General features: G+C 42.3%; 1 protein-coding gene and 1 long non-coding RNA gene across 3 annotated transcripts; one reads left to right on the top strand and one right to left on the bottom strand.

The window, feature by feature from the left end:
* The first annotated feature begins 50 nt into the window (after positions 1 to 50).
* On the top strand, positions 51 to 4,352 carry LOC134561696 (uncharacterized). The gene is made up of 2 exons (XR_010082962.1): positions 51 to 2,741; positions 3,472 to 4,352. It is a non-coding gene; the product is annotated as an uncharacterized LOC134561696 (long non-coding RNA).
* PTP4A2 (protein tyrosine phosphatase 4A2) lies at positions 4,078 to 27,980 on the bottom strand. Of its 2 annotated transcripts, XM_063418920.1 has the most exons (8): positions 27,840 to 27,980; positions 18,323 to 18,442; positions 17,870 to 18,234; positions 17,221 to 17,303; positions 13,767 to 13,859; positions 9,780 to 9,910; positions 7,063 to 7,137; positions 4,078 to 4,456 (listed from the first exon to the last, which is right to left on the bottom strand). In XM_063418920.1, the coding sequence occupies exons 3-8, from the start codon at positions 17,895 to 17,897 to the stop codon at positions 4,348 to 4,350; spliced, it is 519 nt and encodes a 172-aa protein (XP_063274990.1). In that variant the 5' UTR covers positions 17,898 to 18,234; positions 18,323 to 18,442; positions 27,840 to 27,980; the 3' UTR covers positions 4,078 to 4,347. The 2 variants fall into 2 exon arrangements, with proteins under 2 accessions (XP_063274990.1, XP_063274991.1); XM_063418921.1 differs by lacking the exons at positions 17,870 to 18,234; positions 18,323 to 18,442; positions 27,840 to 27,980 and having other exon boundaries at positions 17,221 to 17,379.

Genomic DNA, 27,980 nt, shown 5'->3' with positions numbered 1-27,980 from the left:
CAAAAAAAAAACAACCCAGAAAATTAGAAAAACAAAGAAGAGAAAGAAGAGTTTGGGGTTAAAAAGACAAAAAAAAAACCCTAAAAAAGAGGAGCTGGAACTTCCAGTCTCCCCTCCCAGGGGTTTTATTCTCTCACAGTCAAACAGGGATTAAAATTTTGTTCTGGGAGTGGGAAAAATCAGATAAAAGTTGGAAATACAAGACCCATTTGCAAGGAGATTTCTCTGATGGCAGCAGAGCAAAGCTGATCGTTATCAGTGAAACCCAGGGAAAAAAAGCACCTGAAATTAATTTAAATAAATTAAACAGATCAACTTCTGTGAAAAATCCAGGGGGAAAAAATGTACCTGAAATTATTTAGATGAATTAAAAATATTAACAGCATTCCAGTGTTAAGGAAAGAGAAAATATCGGTGTTCAGGACCCCCAAATTCCCCTATTTTCACCCCAAAACAATGCCCCCATTCAGGTGCTGCCAGGTCAAGCCTTGTGCAGAAAAGTTTTGGCAACAGCTCTTGGGAAAGGTCGGAGCTGTTGTTTGGGTTGTTTCAAGGTAAGTTTCCACCTTTATTCTTTTAATTTTTTAAAGAGATAAAGGAAGAGAATTGTTCCTGTTTCCTTGTTAAAAAGAGATTTTCCCAGCAGCAACTCCAAACCACGGAGCACAAACTCTTTGGAGATAATTAAACGCAATTAAAGGCGATCATTTCTCATTTAATGAGCTGCGATGAGTGCATGGAGAGGCAGAGGAAAATGAGATTTTACTGCAAGAACTTTATTGCACCAAATTCAAGTGCTGAGCCCGGGCTGTGCCTGTGGGACAGGGGGGACACAGTGACACCCCCGGCTCGTGGGGACACCGGGATAATTCACATTTTTCCACTGTTTGCCCCTCAAATTAAGGCTGGATTTGGTAATTAGGAGATTTTAAATCCGGAGGGGAGTGAGGGGAGCAGGGGAAGAATGTGAATTATACACGGAGCGTTTAAAATTTGGTTTATTGTTCTTCAGGAGTTGGGCTTTTCCTCCAGTTCAGCACCTTCCCCTCCAGTGTGAATTCCAGGATTTGTCATATTTAAAACCAGGATAAATTTGGCTAAAAAATTTTCCTTTTTTCATTGCAGAAAGGTCTGGTTTTATCTGCCCATCAGGCTCTGAGTGCAAGAGGGAAAGGCAAAAACCGGAATTTGGTGATTTCAGCCCCATTTCCCTCCCATCCCGGGCATCACCAGCCACTTCCAGGGCTCCTTGATCCATGGAAAAATCAGAATATTCCAAAGGGAGGAGGGAATTCAGCACAACCCCAGCCACAGATCCATGGAAAAATTGGAATATTCCAAAGGGAGGAGGGAATTCAGAACAACCACAGCGCCATGGAAAAATCAGAATATTCCAAAGGGAGGAGGGAATTCAGAACAACCACAGCCACAGATCCATGGAAAAATCAGAATATTCCAAAGGGAGGAGGGAATTCAGAACAACCACAGCCACAGATCCATGGAAAAATCAGAATATTCCAAAGGGAGGAGGGAATTCAGAACAACCACAACCACAGATCCATGGAAAAATCAGAATATTCCAGAGGGAGGAGGGCATTCAGCACAACCACAGCCACAGATCCATGGAAAAATCAGAATATTCCAAAGGGAGGAGGGAATTCAGAACAACCCCAGCCACAGATCCATGGAAAAATCAGAATATTCCAAAGGGAGGAGGGAATTCAGCACAACCACAGCTAGATGGAAGTGGGGACACACCGGGGTTTGGGGAGCTCACCTGAGGGGTTCAACAAGCACCAACATTTTCTGCTTCAATTGATACAAAAATCTCTCATAAAGGGAGAGAATTTTTGGATTTTTGGAATTCCAAAATTCCATTCCCTGTGCTCTGGAAAGGAGTTGGGAAAAGGGAGAAACTCTGGGGAGGGAGGATGAGGGATGGGGACGAGGCCTCACCTGCTGCAGGTACAGAAATGGAATTTGGTGATAAACAGCAAAATATCCTGAGGGAACAGAGACCTAAAACTGCATCCAAACCCTTCCAGGGCTGGAAATTATGGAAAAAAATATGGATATCATGGGGAAATATCCAGGAGAAGGTGCACAAGGTCACCCCGGGAAGGGCGCTGCAAAAATGTGTTTGGTAGAAGTAGCCTGGCTAAAATCGCTACTGAAATCCATTGATTTGATCACAAAATTCCCATTTTCGGGGGTTTGCTGATGAAGAATGTCAGGATTTTGGGGTGGAATTTGGGATTCTCCATCCCAAAAAACCCATAAAAAAAGAAGAAGGCAATCAGAGGTTTAGCTGAGAAAATTTCCCCTCACACCAAGTGAGGCCCGACCCAAAAATCCCAATTTTCTGTGCTCGGCAAGGTGGGTCAAACCCTTCCAAGGCTGGGTATTATGGAAAAAATTATGGATATTCTGGAAAAATATCAAGGAAAAGGTGCTCAAGGTAACCCTGGGGCAGCCAAAAATGAAAAACACATTTGCTAGAAGCAGCCTGGCCAAAATTGTTCCTAAAATCCCTTGGTTCGTTCCCCGGCAGCCCCACAGAAAAGTCTCCAAAATTCCCAATTTTTGGGGTTTGCTGATGAAGAATATCAGGATTTTGGGGTGGAATTTGGGATTCTCCATCCCAAAAACCTCAGTTAAAAAGAAGAAGGCAATCAGAGGTTTAGCTGAGAAAATTCCCCCTCACACCTTCCCAAAAATCCCAATTTCCTGTGCTCAGCAAGGTGGATCCAAACCCTTCCAAGGCTGGGTATTATGGAAAAAATTATGGATATTCTGGAAAAATATCAAGGAGAAAGTGCTCAAGGTAACCCTGGGGCAGCCAAAATCAAAAATATGTTTGTTAGAAGCAGCCTGGCCAAAATTACTCCTAAAATCCCTTGGTTCGTTCCCCGGCAGCCCCATAGAAAGGTCTCCAAAATTCCCATTTTTGGGGTTTGCTGATGAATAATATCAGGATTTTGGGGTGGAATTTATGATTCTCCATCCCAAAAAACCCATAAAAAAAGAAGGCAATCAGAGGTTTAGCTGAGAAAATTTCCCCTCACACCAAGTGAGGCCCTCCCTCAAAATTCCGATTTTCTGTGCTCGGCAAGGTGGGTCCAAACCCTTCCAAGGCTGGGTATTATGGAAAAAATTAGGGATATTCGGGAAAAATATCAAGAAGAAGGTGCAGAATGTAACCCTGGGGCAGCCAAAATCAAAAATTTGTTAGGAGCAGCCTGGCCAAAATTACTCCTAAAATCCCTTGGTTTGTTCCCCGGCAGCCCCACAGAAAAGTCTCCAAAATTCCCATTTTTGGGGTTTCCTGATGAAGAATGTCAGGATTTTGGGGTGGAATTTATGATTCTCCATCCCAAAAAACCCCAATTAAAAAGAAGGCAATCAGAGGTTTAGCTGAGAAAATTCCCCCTCACACCTTCCCAAAAATCCTGATTTTCTGTGCTCAGCAAGGCAGGGGAATGTGGACAGCAGTAAAAAAAATTAAAATAAAAATAAAAATAAAAAGCCTTTTCCATCTTTCTGACAGAGAAATTAATTTTAAAGCCTTGTCTGACTCGCCCCTCCTTCACCCAGGACACTTTGGAACATCAGTCATGTGTGCCAGGATGGATTTTCTGTCTAAAATTAACATTTCAGCTGAATTCTTTGGGAAAAATGAGAGTGACACAGAGAAAATCAGAGACAAAAAAAGAAATTTTGGGCAGTGAGGTTCCTGTTCAAACCCCCCAGGAGTCAGAATTCCATGGAAATCCCCCAATCCCAAAAAAAATTTGGAATTTGCCCAAAATTTAAGGCTGTCAGGCTGTTCCCAGCCAGCTCCTCCTGGTGTCCCTGCCTGGTTAAAAACAACAAAAAATTTCATTTTTTAATTAAAAAGGAATTCACATCCTCACCTGGAGGAAATCCTTCCTGCACAAGGCAACGCTGCTTTTCCTTAGACATAAAGTTGACTTTATTTCTTTTCTTTAAAAAGTTAAAAATACAGAAGGTTCACAAACTTGCTTTTCTCCTTGCGGGTTTTTTGCAGCTTAAGGAGAAAACAATCCTTCACTGAAATGTTTCTCTTAATTGGCTTTTATTATTATTATTATTATTATTTTTAATTTTGGGGGAGTTTTTTCCTTTCAATCATCATCACCCTTTTTTTTTTATTTTAAGGAACGCTGTAATTTGAATTTTGTTGGGGGTTTTTTTGCTTTTTTTTTTGCTTTTTTTTGCTTCTTTTTGATTCCAAATTCACATTTTCAGGTGCCAAGAGTCCAGAGCAGAGCCCCCAGCTCGTTCTGCCTTCCTTTTTGAGATTAATTCTTATTTTTTTGGATTTATTTATTGAACACAGCAGTGACCGTTGGCGTCTTTGAAGCGTAATCGCATCTTGGGCCGGTATTTCTCCAGGTAAAGCAGCTGTTTGGAATTGAAAGCTCCCCTCCTTTTCCTAAAAAATAAAATCAAAATTAAGGCATTTTAATTAATTAATTAAAATTAATTAAGGCACTGCTCGCTTCGGGCAGATTAATTGTGGTTTCAGTGAGTTTTTTGGGGTTAAAAAGCAGAATTTTGTGTATTTCACAATATTTTGGGGGAATATTCAGGTCAAATTCCAGCTTTTTTTTGTTTTAACTTTTTGTTTGTTTGTTTTGGTATTTTTTGTTTTTTAAATGAGTTTTTTAGCATTAAAAAGCAGATTTTTGTGTATTTCACAATATTTTGGGGGAATATTCAGGTCAAATTCCAGCTTTTTTTTTGTTTTAACTTTTTGTTTGTTTGTTTGTTTTGGTATTTTTTGTTTTTTAAATGAGTTTTTTAGCATTAAAAAGCAGATTTTTGTGTATTTCACAATATTTTGGGGGAATATTCAGGCCAAATTCCAGCTTTTTTTTTACTTTTTATTGTTTTTTAAATGAGCTTTTTAGCATTAAAAAACAGATTTTCATGTATTTTATAATATTTTGGGAGAATATTCAGGTCAAATTCCAGCTTTTTTCTGTTTTAACCTTTTAAAAAAAAAATTAATTGTTTTTTAATGAGTTTTTAGCATTAAAAAACAGATTTTTGTGTGTTTCATAATATTTCAGGGGAATATCCAGGTCAAATTCCAGCTTTTTTTTAAACTTTTTTTAAAATTTGTTTTTTTAATGAGTTTTGTAGCATTAAAAAGAAGATTTTTGTGTGTTTCGTAATATTTCAGGGGAATATTCAGGTCAAATTCCAGCTCTTTTTTTCACTTTTTTTTTTTTAATTTTTATTGTTTTTAATGAGTTTTTTAGCATTAAAAAGCAGATTTTTGTGTATTTCACAATATTTTAGAGGAATATTCAGATCAAATTCCAGCTTTTAACTTGACCACCTGTAAATCCTATTTAATCAGAATCGATTTTTATAGCCCCATCCCTGACACTTTTACCTCACAAAATTCAAAATATTTGAGCTTTTTCTTCACATTTAAAGCCAAATTTTAAGGCGAGAGATCCCTTTTTAATCCTCATTAATCAGCAGCAAATTTACAGCCACATAATTGACACTTTTACCTCAAAAAAAATCAAAATATTTGAGCTTTTTCTTCACATTTAAAGCCCGATTTGAAGGCGAGAGATCTGTTAATCCTCATTAATCCGCAGCAATTTTTACAGCTCTGGTCTAGACCATTTTACCTCAGAAAAATCAAATTTTTTGAGGCTTTTTTCATATTTAAACCCAGATTTTAAAGAGAGGGTGTGAGACCACCTGTTAATCCTCTTTATTCTATTTTTATAGCTCCATTCCTGACACTTTCACCTCACAAAATTCAAAATATTTGAGCTTTTTCTTCACATTTACACACAGATTTTAAGGCAAGAGATCCCTTTTTAATCCTCATTAATTAGCAGCAAATTTACAGCCACATCCTTGACACTTTTACCTCAGAAAAATCAAAATATTTGAGCTTTTTCTTCACATTTAAAGCCCGATTTTAAGGAGAGAGTCTGTTAATCTTCATTAATCCGCAGCAATTTTTACAGCTCTGGTCTAGACCATTTTACCTCACAAAAATCAAAATTCTTGAGGCTTTTTTTCATATTTAAACCCAGATTTTAAAGAGAGACCACCTGTTAATTCTCTTTATTCAATTTTTATAGCTCCATTCTGGCACTTTTACCTCACGAAATTCCAAATATTTGAGCTTTTTCTTCACATTTAAACCCAGATTTTAAGGCAAGAGATCCCTTTTTAATCCTCATTAATTAGCAGCAAATTTACAGCCACATCCTTGACACTTTTACCTCAGAAAAATCAAAATTTTTGAGGCTTTTTTTCATATTTAAACCCAGATTTTAAAGAGAGACCACCTGTTAATCCTCTTTATTCAATTTTTATAGCTCCATTCTGGCACTTTTACCTCACAAAATTCAAAATATTTGAGCTTTTTCTTCACATTTACACACAGATTTTAAGGCAAGAGATCCCTTTTTAATCCTCATTAATCAGCAGCAATTTTTACAGCTCTGGTCTAGACCATTTTACCTCACAAAAATCAAAATTCTTGAGACTTTTTTTCATGTTTAAACCCAGATTTTAAAGAGAGACCACCTGTTAATTCTCTTTATTCAATTTTTATAGCTCCATTCTGGCACTTTTACCTCACAAAATTCAAAATATTTGAGCTTTTTCTTCACATTTACACACAGATTTTAAGGCAAGAGATCCCTTTTTAATCCTCATTAATTAGCAGCAAATTTACAGCCACATCCTTGACACTTTTACCTCAGAAAAATCAAAATTTTGGAGGCTTTTTTTCATATTTAAACCCAGATTTTAAAGAGAGACCACCTGTTAATCCTCTTTATTCAATTTTTATAGCTCCATTCTGGCACTTTTACCTCACAAAATTCCAAATATTTGAGCTTTTTCTTCACATTTAAACCCAGATTTTAATGAGGTCATATTTATTTGAGGATAAAATTCTTAAAATATTTTTAAATATCTTCCTTAACAGGTTCAGGCTGGTAAAAAACACAAAATTAAAGATTCCTGAGGGGAAAAATAAATTGAATTTTCACTTACTGCCTTATAAACTGAACTGCATCCTCATACTTCATTCCACATTCAATGAGAGCCAGCGCGACCAGAACGGGAGCCCTGCAGGGAAAATCAATATTTAAATAAAAATCCACAGAAATAATAAATATAATCCTTCAGAATTCATCTAATTCCTCTCCCAAACAAGCAGCTGAAGGGTTTTTTTTAATATTTCCTAGAGAAAGGTGTTTTTTCCCCGATGTAAAATCACTTTTTTTTGGAAGGGATTGTGCCTGTAAAGGAAATAAAAATCAATAGGTGCTCTTTAGTGTGATAATAATTCTGGGTTTTTAGGGGTTTTATCTTATTTAAATTTAATTTTCTGCTTTTTGACATCTCCTGGATGCTTTTGAGCCGTGCAGAGACTGAGCCATGGCTTTATAGATATTTATGTATTTTTCTTTTTAAATTAATTCCGTAAAGGAACAGCGATAAATGGAATTTTCTGCTTTGGGATCTTCATTTTGGAAGTCAGTTAAGGGTAAAAAAATAGGTTTTTAACAAGCAGGAATCCCAGAATACATTGATTTTTCTGCACCCCACAGAGCAACCTGTAAGGGTGGAGTAAAAAAGGATTAAAGGGATGAAACTCCACTAGAGAGGAGGAAAAGTAAATTAAAGCAGTGCTCCTAAATGGCTTTTTTTTAAATTTCCACAAATAGTTTATCAGTGGAAAACAGAAGGAAATAATAAAAAAAGTATAAAAAATATTATAAATAAATATAAAATAAATATAAAAATATTAAAAAGCATATATTTATATATAAATATAAAAGAAATATAAAAAGAAATATATAAAATATTATTAAAATATCATATTTGTATATATATTTGTATATTTGTGTAAAGTACAACTGAAAGGTTTGTTGTTTTAGAACAAATATTTTTAAATTAATGAATCCATAATATCCTTAAATTGATCATTGCACAACACTTTTAAATTAGTGAGTCCACAACACTTAATTAATTCCCAATACTTCGAAATTAATTCACAATGCTTCTAAATTAATTCACAATATTTTTAAACTAATTCGCAATACTTCTAAATTAATTCACAATACTTTAAAATTAATTATTTCACAATCCTTTTAACTCAATGAATTCACAATACTTTTAAATTTGTGAATACACAACGCTTTTAAATGAATTAATTCACGATACTTTTATAAATTAATGAATTCACAATACTTTAAAATTAATTAATTCACAATACCTTTATAAATTAATGAATTCAAATACTTTAAAATTAATTAATTCACAATACTTTTAAATTTGTGAATACACAACACTTTCAAATGAATGAATTCACAATACTTTTATAAATTTGTGAATTCAAATACTTTAAAATTAATTAATTCACAATACTGTTAAATTTGTAAATACACAACACTTTAAAATGAATTAATTCACAATACTTTTATAAATTGATGAATTCAAATACTTTAAAGTTAATTAGTTCACAATACTTTCAAATGAATTAATTCACGGTACCTTTATAAATTAATGAATTCACAATACTTTTAAATGAATTAATTCACAATACTTTTGAATGAATTAATTCACAATACTTTAAAATGAATTAATTCACAATACTTTTATAAATTGATGAATTCAAATACTTTAAAATTAATTAATTCACAATACTTTTAAATGAATTAGTTCACAATACTTTTAAATTAATTAGTTCACAATACTTTTATAAATTAATGAATTCAAATACTTTAAAATTAATTATTCCCAATACTTTTAAATTTGTGAATACACAACACTTTCAAATGAATTAATTCACTATATCTTTATAAATTAATGAATTCACAATACTTTAAAATTAATTAATTCACAATACTTTAAAATGAACTAATTCACAATACTTTCAAATTAATTAATTCACGATACCTTTATAAATTAATGAATTCAAATACTTTAAAATTAATTATTCCCAATACTTTTAAATTTGTGAATACATAACATTTCTAAATGAATTAGTTCACAATACTTTTATAAATCAATTAATTCACAATACTTTTAAATGAATTAATTCCCAATACCTTTATAAATTAATGAATTCAAATACTTTCAAATGAATTAATTCACAATATTTTCAATTGAATTAATTCACAATATTTTCAATTGAATTAATTCACAATACTTTTAAATGAATTAATTCACAATACTTTTATAAATTAATGAATTCACAATCATTTTAAATGAATTAATTCACAATCATTTTAAATGAATTAATTCACAATACTTTCGAATGAATTAATTCACAATACTTTCGAATGAATTAATTCACGATACTTTCAAATGAATTAATTCACGATACCTTTATAAATTAATGAATTCACAATACTTTTATAAATTAATGAATTCACAATACTTTTGAATGAATTAATTCACAACACTTTAAAACGAATTAATTCACAATACTTTCAAATGAATTAATTAACAATACTTTTATAAATTAATGAATCCACAATAACTTTAAATTAATGAATCCATGACTGACACAAGTGTCCTGATCCCTCCCCAAGATTTTTCATCAATTATAAAATTATTCAATATTTTCAAGCTGCTTCTTCCACAGCACCAATCTGAGCTCCTTGATTTCAACCCTTTGGTAGCACACACAGAAATTGGGGTTTGTCAGCCCCTTTCCTGCGCAATAAATGAGATTTTAATTGGATTTTAGCAGCACTGACCTGCCCAGGCCGGCCACGCAGTGAACGGCCACGCAGCAGCCGGGCTGCTCCCGGAATTTGGATTTCAGGAGGTTCAGCCAATCCTCCACGATCTGGCTGGGGGGCGGCGCTCCGTCATCAAATGGCCAGTCCTGAGGGGGAAATTAAAAAAAAGATTGAAATAAATAAATTTTAAAAATCAAAAAAAAATTTTTAAAAATCAAAAAAAAATCAAAAAAATCAAAAAAAAAAATCAAAAGAAAATAAAAAAAAATCAAAAAAAATCAAAAAATCCAAAAAAAATCAAAAAAGTCAAAAAAGGTCAAAAAATTAAAAAAAAAAAATCCAAAAAAAATCCAAAAAAAATTCCAAAAAAATAAAAAAAAATTTCCAAAAAATCAAAAAAATCAAAAAAAAAAAAAAAAAAAAAATCCCCCCCATGGTAGCTCCCAAATTATTCCTATTTTCAGGGTTTCACCACATTTTTGACCTCAGCAGTGCAAAAATCGACTTTAACCAGTGCTAAAAGAGGCACTCATCATCCCCCAGGCTGGGTTTTTAATCTCCAGTGTTATTTTATTTTTTACAGACAAATATTAGCTTTAAATAGAGAGGTGTTATTTTCTCAGCCGGGGGTAACTCAATCCTATTTCAGAGCAGGGACAGGGCTCTGCCTGGAAAATCAAAATAATTTTATTTTTAAAATTTTTAAATTTAAATTTAAATTGTTTAAATTTAAAATTTAAATTCCCCAGGAATTCATGGGGAAGAGAAGCTGGATTTATTTCCCTCCTAGAGCAGTGTCCTGAGGCTTTTTAGGTTGTGGGAAATGTCTTCAAACAGGAGATTCTGCCCTAAGTAATGAACCCACAATAATTTTAAATTAATGAATTCATGACTAACACAAGAGTCCTGAGCCATCTGTCCAAGGTTTTTGATCAATTATGAAATTACTCAATATTTTTAAGCCCCTGTTGCTTTCACGACACGAATTTGAGGTCCTTAATTTCAATTTTTTGGGAGAAAATAGGGAAATTTGGGTTTATTAACCCTCCACACCAGGGCAGAGCTGCAGGAAACCCCATTTCCAGTTTATTTTTTTTTAGCAAAGCTTCCTCAAAGAGCAGCTTTCGGTTCAAAATTGAGGTTTTCAAGCTTCCTGAGCACCAAAAACCTGAATTGTTTTAGAAACACAAACTCCAGAGCATTGCCCAGGGCCTGGAAAAGGTGGGAATTCCATCCCAGCTGGGAATTCCAGCCCAGCTCACAGAATTCTGGCACAGGAATTCTCTCCCAGCTTCACTCAGGGCTCAGAGGGATTCCACAGCACCAATTTAATCCGAATTTAATCCGAATTTAATCCCTCCAGCCTCTGGCAGTGTCCCAAGGAGGAGCGAGTCCAAAACCCCAGACAGCCCTGCAAGGACGGAAAACGCAATTCCAGAGGGGATTCCAGAGGGGATTCCAGAGGGGATTCCAGAGGGGATTCCAGAGGGGATTCCAGAGGGGATCCCAGAGGGGATCCCAGAGGAAATTCCAGAGGAAATTCCAGAGGGGATCCCAGAGGGCATTTCCAGAGGGGATTCTAGAGGGCATTTCCAGAGGGGATTCCAGAGGGCATTTCCAGAGGGGATTCCAGAGGGCATTTCCAGAGGGGATTCCAGAGGGGATTCCAGAGGGGATTCCAGAGGAAATTCCAGAGGGGATCCCAGAGGAAATTCCAGAGGAAATTCCAGAGGAAATTCCAGAGGGGATCCCAGAGGGGATTCCAGAGGGGATTCCAGAGGGGATTCCAGAGGGGATTCCAGAGGGGATTCCAGAGGGGATTCCAGAGGGGATTCCAGAGGGGATTCCAGAGGAAATTCCAGAGGGGATTCCAGAGGAAATTCCAGAGGAAATTCCAGAGGAAATTCCAGAGGGGATCCCAGAGGGGATCCCAGAGGGGATCCCAGAGGGGATTCCAGAGGGGATTCCAGAGGGGATTCCAGAGGGGATTCCAGAGGGGATTCCAGAGGAAATTCCAGAGGAAATTCCAGAGGAAATCCCAAAGGGAATCCCAGAGGGAATTCCAGCCCTTCCCTGCAAGGAGGGAAAATTCCAGAGGGGATCCCAGAGGGGATCCCAGAGGGGATCCCAGAGGAAATTCCAGAGGGGATCCCAGAGGAAATTCCAGAGGGGATTCCAGAGGGGATTTCCAGAGGGGATTCCAGAGGGGATCCCAGAGGGGATTTCCAGAGGGGATTCCAGAGGGGATTCCAGAGGGGATTCCAGAGGGGATTCCAGAGGGGATTCCAGAGGAAATCCCAGAGGGAATCCCAGAGGGAATCCCAAAGGGAATCCCAGAGGAAATCCCAAAGGGAATCCCAGAGGGGATCCCAGAGGGATTTCTAGCCCCTCCCTCAAGGAGGGAGAACACAATTCCAGAGGGAATTCCAAAGGGAATTCCAGAGGGAATTCCAGCCCCTCCCTGCAAGGAAAGACCTCAACACCACCACCGAGGCCCACGTGGCTGCCGGAGCTGGAATAAAAAATCAAAGTTCTGCAGGGCTGGAAGCCAAGAAACCTGACTGAGCTGGATGTGGAATTCTCACTGATCCGCCAGGATAAAATTCTATTTTTTTTCCCCTCTCCTCATGGCTTCCCTGTGGCCGAGCCATGAAAAGCAAAGAGAGCTGCAGGAAGGTCGAGGTGCAATTTAAAATAAATAAAATAAATAAAATAAACTGATTGTATGGGGCAAGCTGGAAGAATTCCCGAGGATTGCCTGGAAAAACAGAGCCTGGGAGCTCGGGGTGAGCACACACCTCTTAAAAAAACCTGTGAGGGAGCAGGGCAGGAATTCCAGAATTCCACCTGCTGAAGAGGGAAGGAGGGCAGGGCTGGATGGGGTTTTTGGGGGGAATTTTTCCCTCTGAGGATGAGGAGGAGTTGGGATGAATTTGTTTGGGATGGATTTCCCAGGATTGTCGAAAGGCCAGCTTGGAGCAGCCTGGGACAGTGGGAAGTGGCAGGGATGAGCTTTAAGGTCCTTCCCAATCCCAAAATATTCCAGGATTCCATGAGCTTTAAGGTCATTTCCAACTCCAAAATATTTTGGGATTCTATGAGCTTTAAGGTCCTTTCCAACCCCAAAAAATTCCAGGATTCCATGAGCTTTAAGGTCCTTCTCAACCCCAAAACATTCCAGGATTCCATGAGTTTTACAATGAGCTTTAAGGTCTTTTCCACCCCCAAAACATTTTGGGATTCCATGAGTTTTAAGGCCCTTTCCAACCCCAAACATTCCAGGATTCCCTGAGTTTTACAATGAGCTTTAAGGTCCTTCCCAACCCCAAAACATTCCAGCATTCCATGAGCTTTAAAGGTCCTTTCCAGCCCAAAACATTTTGGGATTCCATGAGCTTTAAGGTCCTTTCCAACCCCAAAATATTTTGGGATTCCCTGAGCTTTAAGGATGAGCTTTAAGGTCTTTTCCAACCCCAAAACATTCCAGGATTCCATAAGTTTTACAATGAGTTTTAAGGTCCTTTCCAACCCCAAAACATTTTGGGATTCCATGAGTTTTACAATGAGTTTTAAGATCTTTTCCAACCCCAAATATTCCAGGATTCCACGAGCTTTAAGGTCCTTTCCAACCCCAAACATTCCAGGATTCCCTGATTATCTCCTGCCACGGTCATTCCACAGAAATTTGTATCAACAAAAGCAGCAGGAATTTTATCCACATCCTGAAAAAACCAACAGCAAAGCCAAAAAAATCCTTTTGGCCAGAGAAAAGAACCAAACCAGGTTTCAACCACAGGGCTGAGCATCAGATATAACCCAAATAATCACTAAAAAGCAAAAAAACATCTCAACAAATCCAAAAAACACACAAAATGAGCTCCTCAAACCCACCTGGTGCTATTTTACTTTTGGCCAAGCTGGACCAGCCCCAAGCATGAAGAGATCCCCACAACTTCTAGACAGGAAAATTCACATTTTTAGGCAGTTTTAAAGGCAACTCACTAGGACTTGGATTCCTTCTTTCTCGATTGGAGCTTGGTCATAAGTGGCATCACAAACTCGCACCAAGGTTGTCACCCCGTACTTCTTCAGCTCCTTGAGGAGAAAGGAAAACACCTGAGGCACTGGGGAATGAGAAATCTCTTTTTTAGCAGCTATAAAATCCAACATTTCCACAGTTTCAGGGCACTCGGGCCCAAGGAAGGAGCAAGGGATAAAGTTGGTGAGGAAAAGCTACAAGTGACAAATGAGAAATATTTCTGAGGGGGTGAAAAAAAATAGCAATTCTAAAAGTTAAAATAGCTCCTTATAAATGATAAATGTCTTTTTTAGCAGCTATAAACTCCAACATTTCCACAGTTTCAGGGCACTCAGACCCAAGGAAGGAACAAGGGATAAAGTTGGTGAGGAAAAGCTACAAGTGACAAATGAGAAATATCTCTGAGGGGGGGAAAAAATTGCAATTCTAAAAGTAAAGTTAAAATAGCTGCTTATAAATGATAAATCTCTTTTTTAGCAGCTATAAAATCAAACATTTCCACAGTTTCAGGGCACTCAGACCCAAGGAAGGAGCAAGGGATAAAGTTTGTGAGAAAAGTGTCCTGAGTGACAGGACAAACGTGAAAAATCTCTGAGGGGGGAAAATTTGCCATTCTAAGAGTAAAGTTAAAATAGCTGCTTATGAATGATAAATCTCTTTTTTATCAGCTATAAACCAAACATCTTCCACAGTTTCAGGGCACCCAGGCCCAATGAAAGATCAAGGGATAAAGTTGGTGAGAAAAAGTTACCAGCAACAGGAAAAACAAGAAATATTCTCTGAGAGGGGGTGAGAAAGAAATTGCAATTCTAAATTCAAAATAGCTGCTTATAAATGATAAATCTCTTTTTTATCAGCTATAAAACCCAACATTTCCACAGTTTCAGGGCACCCAGGCCCAAGGAAGGAGCAAGGGATAAAGTTTGTGAGGAAAAGCTACGAGTGACAAATGAGAAATATCTGAGAGAGGGGGTGAAAAAGAAATAACAATTCTAAGAATAAATTTAAAATAGCTGCTTAAATCCTCCACGCAGCTCCTTCTCCTCTTTAAATAGGAGCCTGGGGCTGTTTGCTGCAGCCAGTGGTGACATTGGAGGGACAGCACAGCCCAGCACGCTCCTGGTGATGCCCTGCAAGGTGCCAGATACAGAACCAGGGCATCAAACAAAGCTCACGCTGAGGGCTCAAAAACCAGAATTCCCTCTGTGTCTGGGGCTGGATTACACCTCGGGATTAGGAGGAATATCTGCTGTAGACAGTCCTGAAAAATGGGAGGAAATTCTCAATAATTGGGGGGGAATGAAAACAAAAGGATGGGAGCGGTGCTGTGGGAGCAGAGCCATGGGAGGGGACACTCGGACGGGAGGGGACACTCGGACGGGAGGGGACACTCGGACGGGAGGGGACGGACACTCGGACGGGAGGGGACGGACACTCGGACGGGAGGGGACACTCGGACGGGAGGGGACGGACACTCGGACGGGAGGGGACACTCAGACGGGAGGGGACACTCAGACGGGAGGGGACACTCAAGACGGGAGGGGACACTCAAGACGCGAGGGGACACTCAAGACGGGAGGGGACACTCAAGACGGGAGGGGACACTCAAGACGGGAGGGGACACTCAAGACGGGAGGGGACACTCAAGACGGGAGGGGACACTCAAGACGGGAGGGGACACTCAGACGGGAGGGGACACTCAGACGGGAGGGGACACTCAGACGGGAGGGGACACTCAGACGGGAGGGGACACTCAGCCAGCAGCTGGAGGTGACAGGATCCCTCTGGAATGACAAAAAAGCTGCACACAGCAGATAAAAACCCTCCTGAGAGAGGCCTGAAGGGCACAGAGATGGGAAATGCACCGTGCTGCTGCTGCTCCGCTGTGCTCTCACACTGGAAATTTGAATTTTGCGGTGTTGGAGTCACGGGGTGACCCAGCAGAGGCCAATTCTGGAAATTCCTGAAAATTCCTGACAGCTCTGGGAGTTGGAAAACTCATCCTGGAAAATCAAACTTCAGTTTGAGTCTTGTATTTAGTGTTCTGAGGGAGGAGAAAGTTCAGTTCCAGCTCTCAGCCTCTTGAAGAGCAGCAGCTGAGCCATGGTTGGTTTATTAAAAACAGGGAATTATTTCATGAAAAAGAACATTAAAAGAACGTTTAGAGTCACAAAATATTCTGAATAAGACAAGAGAGGCAGAAGGGAACTCAAAGCTCAATTCCACTCCAGTTAGGGATCCACAGCTGCTCTGGGAATTCCAGAGGGAGGAATTCTTTGTATTTTAAACCTGAATTTTCCATTTTTCTGTTTGGACCCATTAATCTCGTCCAAGGATGCCTTGATAGAAAGAGGGGGGGTGTTTGTACCCCAAAACTGAAGCTGATCCAAGCCAAAAAATGCAGGAATTCAGACAAAAAAACCTAAAAAAGTGAATTTTCTTCTCATACAGTGTTAATAATAAAGACAAAAAATCCTCAAATTTCAGGTAAAAAAGCGCCAGAGGTGAGGAGGGATTGGTCAGTGAATTCCTGCACAGGAAATTGTGAGGAATTTGGGAATTTTTTTTTGGATCCAAGGAGTAAATAAAGACAAAAAATCCTCAAACTTCAGGTAACAGGCAAAAAGCGCCAGAGGGGAGGAGGGATTGGTCAGCAAACTCCTGCACAGGTTTTGAGGAATTTGGGAATTTTTTTGGAGTAAATCCTTGATGGAAAGGGGGGGGTGTTTGTATCCCAAAACTGAACCTAATCCAAGCCAAAAAATGCAGGAATTTGGACAAAAAAGTGAATTCTCATCTCATACAATGTTAATAATAAAGACAAAAAATCCTCAAATTTCAGGTAAAAAAGAACCAGAGGTGAGGAGGGATTGGTCAGCAAATTCCTGCACAGGTTTTGAGAAATTTGGGAATTTTTTTGGAATAAATCCTTGATGGAAAGGGGGAGGTGTTTGTATCTCAAAACTGAAGCTCATCCAAGCCAGGAAATGCAGAAATTCAGACAAAAAACCCCTAAAAAAGTGAATTCCCTTCTCATACAGTGTTAATAATAAAGACAAAAAATCCTCAAATTTCAGGTAAAAAAGCACCAGAGGGGAGCAAGGACTGGTCAGCAAATTCCTGCACAGGTTTTGAGAAATTTGGGGATTTTTTTGGAGTAAATCCTTGATGGAAAGGCAGGAGGTGTTTGTATCCCAAAACTGAAGCTGATCCAAGCCAGAAAATGCAGGAATTCAGACAAAAAAAAATCAGCAGTGATTCTCCTGCTGTGAAGAGAATGTGAAAAATAGTAAAAAACAAAAAACCTTAAATTTCAGGTAACAAAGCACCAGAGGTGAGGAAGGATCGGTGAGGAAATTGCTGCAGAGGAAATTGTGAGGATTTGGGGAATTTTTTTGGATTTTTTGGACTCCTTACCTCGATGAACTTGCTGAGGGTTGCATTGGTTGGGTTGTGAGTGATCAGGAAACGCAGATTTTCATAAGTAATTTCCACGGGGGCTGGACGGTTCATAATGGCCAAGAAAATGTGTGAGGGGCCAAATAAAAAAATGGAAAAAAAAGGAAAAAAGGAAAAAAAAAAGAAGAAAAGAGAAAAAAGGGAAAAAATGGAAAAAAATGGGAAAAAATGGAAAAAATGGAAAAAAAAGAGAAAAAAGAGAAAAAAAAAAGGAAAAAAGGGAAAAAAAGGAAAAAAAAGGAAAAAAAGAGAAAAAAAAGGAAAAAAAAAGAGAAAAAAAGGAAAAAAGAAGAGAAAAAAGGAAAAAAGGGAAAAAAAAGAAAAAAAAAGAGAAAAAAAGGAAAAAAGGAAAAAAGGGAAAAAAGGGGAAAAAAAAGAAAAAAAGAGAAAAAAAGGAAAAAAAGAGAAAAAAAAGGAAAAAAAAGAAAAAAAGGAAAAAAAAGGGAAAAAAGGGAAAAAAGAGAAAAAAGGAAAAAAGAGAAAAAAAGGAAAAAAAAAGAGGAAAAAAAAGGAAAAAAAAGAGAAAAAAAAGAGAAAAAAAAAAAGGATAAAAAAGGATAAAAAAAGAGAAAAAAATTAAAATAAATGGGAAAAAAAAATCAATGACCTTGGAAACGTTTCACAGCAGAAAACATCAAAAAGAAGATCACTAATCTGCCTGGGATTGATCAGAGCTTGCTTTGCTTTGCCGGGTTTGTTCCTCAGGGATTGTGCTCCTAGGAAAAGCAGGTTTGCTTCCAAATTTTTCAATTCCTGGCGGGTGTTATCCTTCAGACTCCCGAAATTCCCACTGCAGGCAGGGCTGTTCTACATCGAGGCACTGGTGAGGCGAGGGCAGGGAGGGCTGGGGGGTTTCTCTTTTCTCCACTTGGTTTTCTGAGCTCTGCCAGAGTCCGTGACAGGAACCTGCTTCCAACGGGGCAGGAGAGCAGAGGATATCCCATAAATCTGAGCCCGCCGCCTTCCCGGAGTCTTGAAGGCCAAAAAAATTAAATATAATGGTTAAAAAATTAAAATAAAAAGGAAAAATTAAAAAAAAGGGGGGGGTTCTGGCACTCACACGCACGTGGGGAGCCCCCTGAGCTCACTTGGCAGCCAGGGCGCTGTGCTGGGCCTGGCAGAAGTCTGCCCTGACGCTCAGAATCGCCATAAATGTGCCAAGGATCCTCCAACAGAACACCTGGAACGAGGGACAGACAGCGGGAAAAGCGTTGGGGGGTCTGCTCCCATCGCTGGAACACCCCAGAGAAATTCATGTTAGCATCAGCAGTGAGAAAAACCAAATAAACCAAATAAATCCATCACTGGCACAGCCCAGAGAAACTCATGTTAGCATCAGCAGTGAGAAAAACCAAAAAAACCAAATAAACCCATCACTGGCACAGCCCAGAGAAACTCACTTTAACATCAGCAGTGAGAAAAACCAAAATAAACCAAATAAATCCATCACTGGCACAGCCCAGAGAAACTCATGTTAGCATCAGCAGTGAGAAAAACCAAATAAACCAAATAAATCCATCACTGGCACAGCCCAGAGAAATTCCCATTAACATCAGCAGTGAGAAAAACCAAAAAAACCAAATAAATCCATCACTGGCACAGCCCAGAGAAACTCACTTTAACAACAGCAGTGAGAAAAACCAAAAAAACCAAATAAATCCATCACTGGCACAGCCCAGAGAAACTCACTTTACCATCAGCAGTGAGAAAAACCAAATAAATCCATCACTGGCACAGCTCAGAGAAACTCATGTTAGCATCAGCAGTGAGAAAAACCAAAAAAACCAAATAAATCCATCACTGGCACAACCCAGAGAAATTCACTTTACCATCAGCAGTGAGAAAAAACAAATAAATAAAACCCCTGATAGCCCAAATCACAAATATTCTCTGGGGTTTGGTGGAATTCCTGCTCCTGGAGGCAGCAGGAACACGGAATTCTGTGTTCTGGAATATCAGAAAACAGCACAAAGCCTTGGAAATGTCACAGGCACAGCCACACCTGCTTGGATTAATCCCAAACATATAAAAAATAGCACTGCTGTGGCTCTATTTTCTGAACAAAACCAGCAGCAGGAGCAGGAGTAAGAGGATAATAAATAAAATAATGTAATATAATCAATTTTTCATGTGTTCGAGTTCTTGCTAGCAGATAAATTTCACCCAATTCGAAATATCCCCTGGAAATCTATCAAAGTGATGGCCAAATGGTCATTTAACAGCAATAATTTTTAGTTATTCTCAATTATTTCGGTTATAACCATAATAACTTTGGGTTATTCGGGGCCTTATCTCTATTTACAGACCTGGGCTTTAAAGGCAGAAAGAGCTCTCACTTTGAAGAGCCACAATTCAAAATATAAAAATCTCAGCAACAAAGTCATAAAATTTAGGGGGATGAAAATTTAGGAGTTATCCCAGAGTACCTCAGATCAGGATTGAAATATTGAATTAGCAATGCTTTTTAAAAATAAAGAAGGAATCAGTGCTGATGCTTCTTTTTTGAGGGGAAAAAGGCTGAAATGAGGTGGATAAAACCCCAACCTGCAGGCAGGAGTCACAAAGCTGCAGCTGGAGTGGGAAGGTCACCGTGGCACGGTGTTAATTATAGATAATTATAGATAATTAGGGGAAAACACCCCCCAGTGGAGCTCCCACCCCAAACCCGTGCCTAATGAGAGCCTCACTTTCAAACAGGCAAATTAAATCACCTTCCTCACTGCCACCGAGTCAAAAATCACCCAAAGAACAGCAATTATTCCCTTAAAGTACAGCTCTCAGTGCCAAAAAATGATATTAATTAGCGTGCCAGAGGCAAGGGAAAAAGCTGTTTGCAATCACCTCCCCCGACCTCAAAGCAGCTCCTGCTCTCAGTGACTGAAATTCAAATTTCCACCACGAATCCTGGAATATTTTATCCCCTCCAAACACGCCAGGCTCGAGTCCTCACATTTATCAATTCGCTCTCTCGCAGATCGTAGAAAATTAAGAGGTGAAAGGCCAATTAGGACTTAATGAGGATAATAAAAATGGGGTTTTATAAATAATTTCATGGCAAAATGAGGAGGAAGGAGAAGCTCCACTCCTGGATTTTCTTCTCAGCACCAGATTTGGTTGGAAGAGCCTCACCCGGAGCTATTTTTGCCCTGGAAGTTGTGTTAAATCAGGGTCATTTTGGATCCTCTTGGAATCAAAGAGGGAATTTCACCCCAATTATTTTAAAAGGCGGTTGTACAAACAATTTACCGAGTGATTAAGAAGTGGAATATTTCATTTCCATGTGTCCTGAGAGTGGCAAAGAGTCACCAGCTCCCCTTCCCAAAGGAATATTCCTGAAGTATTTAATTAGCTCTTAGCTCAGGAGTGATTAAAAATGTAAAGCACTGTATTTAAACCTGAAAAAAAAGTTATTTTCAGCAGGATAAGGAGTTGATGTAGCACACAAGGCTAATTTTAAAAGTTTGGGTTGCTGAGAAATATCAAGCTTAAAAAGAAGAGCCAGGCTTCTAATTAAAAAAAAATTAAAAATTACAGTCTACAATTTCTGATTTTTCCAAGTAAATATTTTAAAAACTCTCTCCCCCTGTGTTACCAAGTAAATTTACACTTCAAAGCCCCAGGAGAATAAATTGTAACCAGCTCTGTGGTTAACAAGGAATCGTTTTTCAGCCAATTAACCTCCAGATTTTCTGGTCAGAAAGGGAGATAAGACACGGAGAGGAACCAAAAAACGCCCCGGGCTGGGCTGGGGAAGGGAGGAGAAAGATCCAAGGGGGAAAAGCAGAGGGAAAGGAGGACAGGGAACGTTCCTGGAGCTGCCAGGATGTGCCTGGGGGGCAGCTCCGGGTGGTGCCAGCAGGGAATGGTGATGATGCAGATGTTATCTGGTCCATCCAGATGTTATCTGGTCCATCCAGATGTTCTCTGGCCCCATCCAGATGTTCTCTGGCCCCATCCAGATGTTCTCTGGCCCCATCCAGATGTTCTCCGTGCAGGTGGGAAGGATTTAGGAACCCACCAGGATCAGGCTCCCCTCGCTCACAGCCTGATCCGAGGGGAATTGAGAGGAAATTTCTTTTCAAATGGGTAAAAATAAGGTGAGAACCTATAGGAAGGGCAGTTATTAACCAGCACTAATTAAGGAAGGTAAGAAGTGATCAGGACAGATGAGGGAAATGAATTCCTGGCTGGACAGGGCCTGGAGATGGCTGGGAGTGAAACCAAACACAGCCACCGCCATTTCCAGTTCCAGTTCTCACAGCCCGATCTGAGGGGAATTGAGAGGAAATTTAATTTCAAATGGGTAAAAATAAGGTGAGAACCTATAGGAAGGGTAGTTATTAACCAGCACTAATTAAGGAAGGTAAGAAGTGATCAGGACAGATGAGGGAAATGAATTCCTGGCCTGGAGATGGCTGGGAGTGAAACCAAACACATCCACCACCATCTCCAGTTCTCACAGCCCGATCTGAGGGGATTGGAGAGGAAATTCAATTTCAAATGGGTAAAAATAAGGTGAGAACCTAGGGAAAGGGCAGTTATTAACCAGCACTAATTAATGAAAGTAAGAAATGATCAGGAGAGATGAGGGCAATGAATTCCTGGCCTGGAGATGGCTGGGAGTGAAACCAAACACATCCACCACCATCTCCAGTTCCAGGGGCTGCTGGAATCAACTCCCAAATCAAAAATTTGGCTCTGGATTGAGCCAAAAACAGCCCAAGGTAAAGCAAACATACGGAATGACCCCGTGAGGAATTCCCAGCTCCTCCAGAACTGAGCTACACCGAGAGGGAGAGGGAGAGACAGCTCGGAGCAGCTGCAGCTGGCAGGGATTGCACAACAGGATCCCCCTGGAAAGGGCACCGGGATCCCCTTTCCGCTCCCTCAGGATGCTCAGGCTCGCTGCTAATTTGTTACTCAGAGTTTAAAGGATCCCTGGGAGGGCCCCGAGCAATCCCAAATCATTTTATTCCTGCTGAATCCACCAGCTGCTGGGTTTTCCTCTTCCACAGAAGCTCCGGGGTTTCCACGCCTGAGATCAGCACCGTGACTGGATCCCGGAAAAATCAGAATTTTGGCTTTTCCAAAAAAAAGGAAACTGTGGAAAACGTGGCCACTCTGCCCACAAAACTCTGCCGGGTTTTACTTCCCCTTCCTGAAAATTCCCCACCCAGTGACCCCTCTCCACCCCTACGCTGCCAAAACCTTTTTCACCTTTCACCTGCAACATTTTTAAAGTGAAAGAAGTCAGCGACCTCCAAAACCAGCCTTAAAACCAGCATAAATTACCCTAAAAAAAAACCCCCAAACAACAAAAAAAGATCTTTTCTAAAATATCCTCTCCTAGCAGAGGGAGAACAAGCCCTGGAACGAAACGGGTTTGGATGAACTCCTTGGAAACCCTCCCTGAAGGAAGCTTGCTCAGACTGACACGTGCCTGCAGAGGGGTGAGGTCCAAAAAATTTCACTGTTCCACCCTGTCCACCCCCGCGGGCGGCTGCGGCTCCTTCCCAGTCCCTCCCAGTCCCTCCCAGTTCGCTGACAAGCTCTGGGGGTGACTCACTCGTTTCCTCTCACACCAAAGCCGGCAGCAGATACGGATCTGCCCGAGCAGGAACAACACACACAGAAAAAAAAACCTCCCTCGGCATGAAAAGTGTGTGACACGGCAGGAAATGGTGACAGTTGTCACCTGCCCAGGGGGAGGACAGGCCCCAGGCCAAGCTCGCCATCCCCGAGCAGGAATCACCCTGGAAATCAGCTGGACACTCGGTAATTCCTTCAGGATTAGTCCCTTCCCTGTGAAAATGTTGTTCTGACACCGGGATTATTTTTAAGAAAACACCTTCCCCACCCATCACTTAAATTCTCAGAGGACACGTTTGAATGGTATTTGCATTCCGTGCCCAAAAAGTTGAAAGTTGCTAAAAGTGTTTGAAGTTCAAGTTGCTAAAAGTGTTTGAAGTAGAAAGCAAAAGGTTCTGCTAAGAAAAAAAAATTAAAATCGAGCTACAATCCTGTTTAAACCACGGAATTATATTCAAAAATTGCTTTCAGAAATTTGTTTGTGACATCAAGAAGTCCTTCCTAAAAATCAGAAGGCCGTGTTGTCTAAGCCAGGCTTTGAAAACAAGGCCCTGCCTGCTCAACAGCTCAGCCTAAAAACTCTCACACTTTCAGCCCAAATATCAAACCCAACACCAAAACCCCATTAACGAGTCGAGCAGGACTTGAAAGCAACTTCAAAAATCACACAGAAAACAGAGAAGTTGCAGAGTTGAGTCACTTGCACCTCGCTCATCTCCCTAATTTTGAGTTTTCTGCTGGGAAAGTGCCTGGGTTTGGAGCTGAGGAGTTAAAGCCGGGCTGAGAGCTGAGCCTGGGGCTGACTGATAAATGTCACAGCCCGGCCACAAAGTCGCGATTGTTCCCGGGAACGGCCCATTCTCCAGCACGGCTCGGTTTTCAGCGTGAGACACAGAGCTGGAGTTTTTACAGGGCACGGAGAGAGAAACAAGCAACAAAAAGCTACAACGGTGACCCCAGAGGAGCCAGCAGGGTCTGAGAGCTCAAAAAGGACATTTCAGACGGGTTTAGCCCTTCACAATCGGCAAAACGAGCTGTGAGATGATAGCAGGGTCACAGGAGCTCTAAAGGGATTTTATATTTATTTAAGAGGTGCCAGGCTGCTCTGAGCTCACCTGCCCCAAACTCTGAGCCCTCGGGGCTGATTTAAAAGGGAGCTGCTCTGAATCTCCGGCTGTCAAAGCGACCCAGAGGCACCAACAGCACCGAGCTGCTCTGTGCCAGTGCAGGAATATCCCTGAAAAATGTGTGTTCCCTTCCAGAGGCACCAACAGCACCGAGCTGCTCTGTGCCAGGGCAGGAATATCCCTGAAAAATGTGTGTTCCCTTCCAGAGGCACCAACAGCACCGAGCTGCTCTGTGCCAGGGCAGGGACAGCCCTGAAAATGCATTTTCCCCTCCAGAATCACCAACAGCACCGAGCTGCTCTGTGCCAGTGCAGGGATATCCCTGAAAATGCATTTTCCCCTCCAGAATCACCAACAGCACCGAGCTGCCCTGTGCCAGTAGAGAAACAGCCCTGAAAATGCATTTTCCCCTCCAGAGGCACCAACAGCACCGAGCTGCTCTGTGCCAGGGCAGGGATATCCCTGAAAAATGTGTGTTCCCTTCCAGAGGCACCAACAGCACCGAGCTGCTCTGTGCCAGGGCAGGGATATCCCTGAAAATGCATTTTCCCCTCCAGAATCACCAACAGCACCGAGCTGCCCTGTGCCAGGGCAGGAATATCCCTGAAAAATGTGTGTTCCCTTCCAGAGGCACCAACAGCACCGAGCTGCCCTGTGCCAGTGCAGGGATATCCCTGAAAAATGTGTGTTCCCTTCCAGAGGCACCAACAGCACCGAGCTGCCCTGTGCCAGTGCAGGAATATCCCTGAAAATGCATTTTCCCCTCCAGAATCACCAACAGCACCGAGCTGCCCTGTGCCAGTGCAGAAAGAGCCCTGAAAAATCATTTTCCCCTCCAGAGGCACCAACAGCACCGAGCTGCCCTGTGCCAGGGCAGGAACAGCCCTGAAAATGCATTTTCCCCTCCAGAATCACCAACAGCACCGAGCTGCCCTGTGCCAGGGCAGGAATATCCCTGAAAAATGTGTGTTCCCTTCCAGAGGCACCAACAGCACCGAGCTGCTCTGTGCCAGGGCAGGGATATCCCTGAAAATGCATTTTCCCCTCCCACAGCCTGCAAACATCACCGGGAATCCCAGGATGGCTCAGGTGGAAGGGATTTTAAGCTCATCCACGGGCAGGGAGTGCTCCCACCATCCCAGGATATCCCAGCCTCGGGCACTTCCAGGGATGGAGCAGCCACAGCTCCTCTGATTTTTTCCAAGTAAATATTTTTAAAACTCTCTCTCCTTGTGTTACCAAGTAAATTTGCACTTCACAGCCCCAGCCCCTCTGGGAATTCCATCCCAGCCCCTCGTGGCCCTCACAGGGATGAGCTGGATCCCATCTGAATCCCTAAATCCGTTCCCACTCACCCTGGCACTGCTGCAGGACGTTCCCTGCTCGCCCTGCAGCTCCAGAGCTCCTTCCCCGGCCTGGGGCACCCTGCTGGAGCCTCTCCATGAATCACCGGGCTCCAGCAGGAACAGCTCTGGAATTCCAGAGCGGGGCAAAGTCCGGGCACCAGCCCGGGGAAAGGTTGAGCACTCCAGGGTGGATCTCCGCAGGGAATTCAGCCTGGAATCATTCACTGAAATCGGTTTTTTTTAATTTAAAAAAATCACAACTAGACCCTGAGTAAGACCCACATTCCTGGCTGTGCATCCACACTCCTACCTTAACTCCAGCTGAGTTGATTAAATCCAAGTATTTCTACACGTTGAGTCATAAGGAGACAGAGTTTTCTGGCTGCTTCTAGTGTTGGGTTTCTCTCTTTTTCTATCTTTTTTTTTTCCTCTCCTTTAAATCCTAACTGCAGTTCTGAGTCAGACCCTGCCTGGTTCGTTCGGGGAGTTTCGAGGCGAGTTTCCATTTATACAGGAGCTTTTCAAAGCCAAATTTCTGCCTTCCTCCTCCTCCTCCTTGCCCCGAAACCAGCGAGCACAGACTGCCCCGGGAGAAAATGCAGATCGTGACTAATCACACCCAGGAACCATGATGCGACTGAAGGAAGGCACTTCCAGCACTTCCCCGCAGCCTCACCTGTGCTCTGAACCCCCAAAATCGCCGAGCTCAGCTCCTTCTCACACCCAAAGCACGCCCCGAGCTGACATTCCCGAGAAATCCGCCCCTCCCTGACTCAGACCTTCCCGCAGGTCACTCGCAGCACCCCGGGCCACGCCAGGGCTTTTATCCCGAGGCATTGCTCGTCCTGGAATTCATCGGTTCCCTCCTTTTTCCAGCCCTTCATCCCGACAAACCGGCCCCTGCCCCCATTGCCAGCCCAGGAAAACCACCACATCCTGGCCACCCTTCCTTTCCTGCTCTATCTGACCCTCTGCAGCATGAGAAATTGTCACCCCCTCCATTGTCCAGCCCTAAAGACACGCACAAAAATATCCTTCAGGCTTTACAGAGCACCTCGAGGTTTCTCTTTCCCACCCCCCAAAAAAACCAGCTTTTATCAAACTTGTCCCCTCATCCACACAGGAATCAGTTACAGCCCTCCCCTCACAGCACCGCTCTGGATGCCCCCCAAAACCAGGTATAAAATCCCCTAAAACCAGGTATAAAACCCCCTAAAACCAGCCACAACCCCCCCCAAAACCAGATATAAAACCCCTCCAAAACCAGCTACAAACCCCCTCCAAAACCAGCTACAAACCCCCTCCAAAACCAGCTACAAACCCCCTCCAAAACCAGCTACAAACCCCCTCCAAAACCAGCTACAAACCCCCTCCAAAACCAGCTACAAACCCCCCCCAAAACCAGCTACAAACCCCCCCCAAAACCAGCTACAAACCCCCTCCAAAACCAGGCACAAACCCCCCCCAAAACCAGGCACAACCCCCCCCCCAAAACCAGGTACAAACCCCCTCCAAAACCAGGTACAAACCCCCTCCAAAACCAGCTACAAACCCCCTCCAAAACCAGCTACAAACCCCCTCCAAAACCAGCTACAAACCCCCTCCAAAACCAGGCACAAACCCCCTCCAAAACCAGGCACAAACCCCCTCCAAAACCAGACACAAACCCCCTCCAAAACCAGGCACAAACCCCCCACAAAACCAGGCACAAACCCCCCCCCCCAAACCAGGTATAAACCCCCCCCAAACCAGGTACAAATCCCCTCAAAAACCAGGTACAAATCCCCTCCAAAACCAGGCACAAACCCCCCCCAAAACCAGACACAAACCCCAAATTCACCCCTCCTGCAGCCTCCCTGTCCCCGCACTGCTTCCATCCCTCAGGAAATGCCCTCCCCTCCTGAACATCCCCCCAAAACGGGGTGCAAGGGGGGCTTGGGGACCCACCCAGGTGTGAGGTGGGCACTGAGCCCCACAGGTGAGGGAGGACCCCCCAAACGGCCCCTGCAGGTAGAAGGGACCCCCAAAGCTGCAGGTCAGGGCCACTGTCCCCAGCCAGCCCCCAGCACAGGAGGGACCCCACAGGTACCGAGTTGCCCTCAAACCTCCTCAAAGCCCTCAAAACCCCCCCAAACAAACCGCACAGGCCGGGAGTTTCCCCCAGAACAGGAAAGGCTCCACGAGCCAGTCCCTCAGGACACACAGAGCCTCGTGGAGCCCAAATCCCCTCCAGAGGAGCCCCTCAGCCCAGAGGGAGCCTCCTGCACCCCCAAACCAGCCCCTCAGCCTTCCGCAGCCCCCAACCCTCCCCAGCTGCCCCTCGCAGCACAAAAACCCCTCCAGACCACCTACAAGGGCCTGAGGAGGCTCTCCAGACCATTTAACCCCCCTCAGAGCGGGGAATCCCCTCCAAACACGCCAAGCGACACCCGGGATTCCCTCCCCCCATTCGCAGCTCCCGGGGCGGCGCCTGCAGCCTCCCGCGGTCCCCTGGGCTCCCCCGCAGCCCCCTCACCCTGGGCATTGAGCGGGCCGGGGGCCGGGCGGGCTCGGGCGGGGTCGCGGGCGGGCGGCGGGGCCCGTGACGGGGCTGGGGCTGCGCTGGGCCCGGTCCGGCCGGAGACACCGAGAGCCCGCGCGCCGCCACACGGCTCCT

This window comes from Prinia subflava, chromosome 24 (genome assembly GCF_021018805.1).
Source record: "Prinia subflava isolate CZ2003 ecotype Zambia chromosome 24, Cam_Psub_1.2, whole genome shotgun sequence".
In the NCBI taxonomy this organism is placed as follows: domain Eukaryota; kingdom Metazoa; phylum Chordata; class Aves; order Passeriformes; family Cisticolidae; genus Prinia; species Prinia subflava.
Note: the sequence above shows the minus strand (reverse complement) of the source record. Positions and strands in the feature narration are given on the sequence as shown.

What these genes read in the sequence shown, in the direction of transcription:
- PTP4A2 (XM_063418920.1), bottom strand. Translation starts at nt 17,897, where the DNA reads ATGTTTTCTGCTGTGAAACGTTTCCAAG. An exon ending in CCCTCAGCAAGTTCATCGAG is followed by an intron (nt 13,860 to 17,220) that starts GTAAGGAGTCCA and finishes TTTCTCCTCAAG; the next exon opens with GAGCTGAAGAAGTACGGGGT. An exon ending in AAGAAGGAATCCAAGTCCTA is followed by an intron (nt 9,911 to 13,766) that starts GTGAGTTGCCTT and finishes TTTCCCCCTCAG; the next exon opens with GACTGGCCATTTGATGACGG.